This window comes from Anastrepha ludens, chromosome 3 (assembly GCF_028408465.1).
Source record: "Anastrepha ludens isolate Willacy chromosome 3, idAnaLude1.1, whole genome shotgun sequence".
NCBI classification, from domain to species: Eukaryota; Metazoa; Arthropoda; class Insecta; order Diptera; family Tephritidae; genus Anastrepha; species Anastrepha ludens.
In genome coordinates this window covers 122,269,893-122,272,160 of record NC_071499.1, presented here as the reverse complement: position 1 = coordinate 122,272,160, position 2,268 = coordinate 122,269,893, and the positions used below count along the sequence as shown (strand labels likewise).

Sequence of the window (2,268 nt, the reverse complement as noted above, 5' to 3'; positions counted from 1 at the left end):
AATTACGCAGAAATGAAATATTTTGTAAGTTGTGGTGAAAAGACAAAATGACTGAAGAATTACAAAAAGGACACCTATATAAAAAAGAAAATGCATTAATGAACGCAGTGAAACAATTTAATCTAAAGTGCTTAGATATGACAAAATGAATTACATATTTTTCTGAATTGGTTTTACAAAGTGTATAAATAAATTAAGTAAAAATGAGTGAAATTCCAAATGGACCGAGTAAAAATTGATTGCATGCAATTGAAATAAAGAACTTAATAATTTAAATCTCAACTAACCGCTTTTTTTATTGTTTTCATCTAACTCCAGGTTTGGTTCGGCGCCGTAGTGGTGCTTCTAGCGTTCAGCACCTGCGCCACCGCAACAACAAAATCTGAGTCTCTCATCAGTGCCACAGGCAAACCAAAGCGAGAAGCGCCTCTTTCCAGCGGCTACCATGGACCATCTTATAAGTATTTACCACCAGCGCCCGCCTCGATAGGTATCAGTGGCAACGGTTATGATAGCTACAGCAGCCATAGCAGTAATTCGGCTAGTTTCGGCGCGAGCGGTAGTGCTGGCTTAGGTTATGACTTTGGTGGCGCTAGCGTTCACGCGAGCGCACCAAAAGTTGAGACATACATTGTGCAGACGGAGCCTGCGCATGGTGGCTACAGTGGCGGAGTGAGCAGTCATGGCGGCTCAGCGTACAGCGGTGGCAGCAGTGGTCATTTCGGCGCTGGTCTTAGCAGTGGCGGCGGCAGCGGCGGTGGATATCGTTACAGCAGTGGCGCGTCCAGCTCCCAAGCCGGCACCTTGGCCTTGCTGGGGCACAGCAATTTTGGAGGTGGCAGCAGCGGCGTCAGTAGCAGCAGTAAGTTCCACACCAAAGCGCGCCCACAAATACAAACTTACATTATAGCGGCCAACTCATTAGCGAATGGTGGAGGTAGCAGTTTTGGCGGCGGTCATGCGGTGCATTCAAGTGGCGGCAGTGGCAGTAGCGCTGGCTTTGGCAGCGGTGGCTATCAGTACACACCCAGCTTTGGCGGTGCATCGCACTCGAGCGCGGGTGGATTTGGTGGCGCGCATGGTAGCGGCTTTGGCGGTGGGCACGGCGGAAGCAGCTCATTTGGCGGTCACTCTAGCGGCGGCTTCGGCGCACATGGCGGCAATTCAGTAACATTCAATTCTCTACAAGGATATAGCTATAGCGGCAATGCTGGCAGTGGCGGTGCAGCATTCGGTTTGGGCAGCAGATCGCATGGCTCTCTGGCTGGTCATGGCAGCGGCAGCAGTGGTGCGACAATTTCATTCGCCGGTGGTAATGCAGGTTACAGTGGCCATGAGTATGTGCAGAGTGCACCTAGCATACCATCGACCAATTATGGAATACCTGCTGGCCCTGCTATTACATCCTATCAAGGCGCTAGTGGTGCAGGTAATTCATATCACAGCAGCGGTTATGATACGCCCTCCTATGCGGCGGGACACAAAGGCTTGGGTCATTTCAGTTTCAGTGCCAGCAAGCCACATGCTTTAAATGTCGATTTTGGCTCTTCTGGCCACTCCGGCCATTCCGCACACAGTGTAAGAGCACCCTTCAAGCCGTCCACCCTTTTGGGTACCTCCCATGAGGTGTCCGCACCAGCCTCTCAGTATTTACCACCCACATCAGCTGGCTACGAGTACCAATCGGAATCTGTGTTGCACAGTGGCACCTCGGCAGCTGGCAGCGCATCCACGGCCATAAATGAGCCAAACTCTGCATACTTGCCGCCAGTGTCTACACCTGGATCAAGCTACTTGCCACCGCATCATCACTGATAGACGCACGCAATACTTAAACGCAAATTGATACTCACCATTTCATTGCTCACCCTCGTCGGGCGGCTTCATCCGGTGAATCGCTGGAAATTCTTTGCATACGCCTCTTTTCGCTGCTATTTATTTATTGACAGCTACTTAACTTCTTTTACGATTTTTGTTATGTAAATAGTTTTAAATATTTTTTTTATATTTTTCAAGTACGAATAAATAAATGAAATTAATAAAAGTATGAAAACGTAATAACACAAGTAATTTTTTGTTGTTGGCTCTCGCCAAGCAAATGAGAAATGTACAGAGGTTCGTATTTCATATTTTAAAGCATCAAATCCGTATTTCATCTCTGGCTGAATATGCGCTGAATTACACATTAATGCATACAACAATAAAAACTATGATGAAAATTGACGACACATAATTTGTATTTTCTGCACAGCTGAGTATGCGCTGAAT

General features: G+C 47.3%; 1 protein-coding gene across 1 annotated transcript; it reads left to right on the top strand.

The window, feature by feature from the left end:
• The first annotated feature begins 219 nt into the window (after positions 1-219).
• Positions 220-1,941, top strand: LOC128857708 (loricrin). Its single transcript, XM_054093452.1, has 2 exons — positions 220-228; positions 319-1,941. The coding sequence occupies exons 1-2, from the start codon at positions 220-222 to the stop codon at positions 1,813-1,815; spliced, it is 1,506 nt and encodes a 501-aa protein (XP_053949427.1). The 3' UTR covers positions 1,816-1,941.
• The last annotated feature ends 327 nt before the right edge of the window (positions 1,942-2,268 follow it).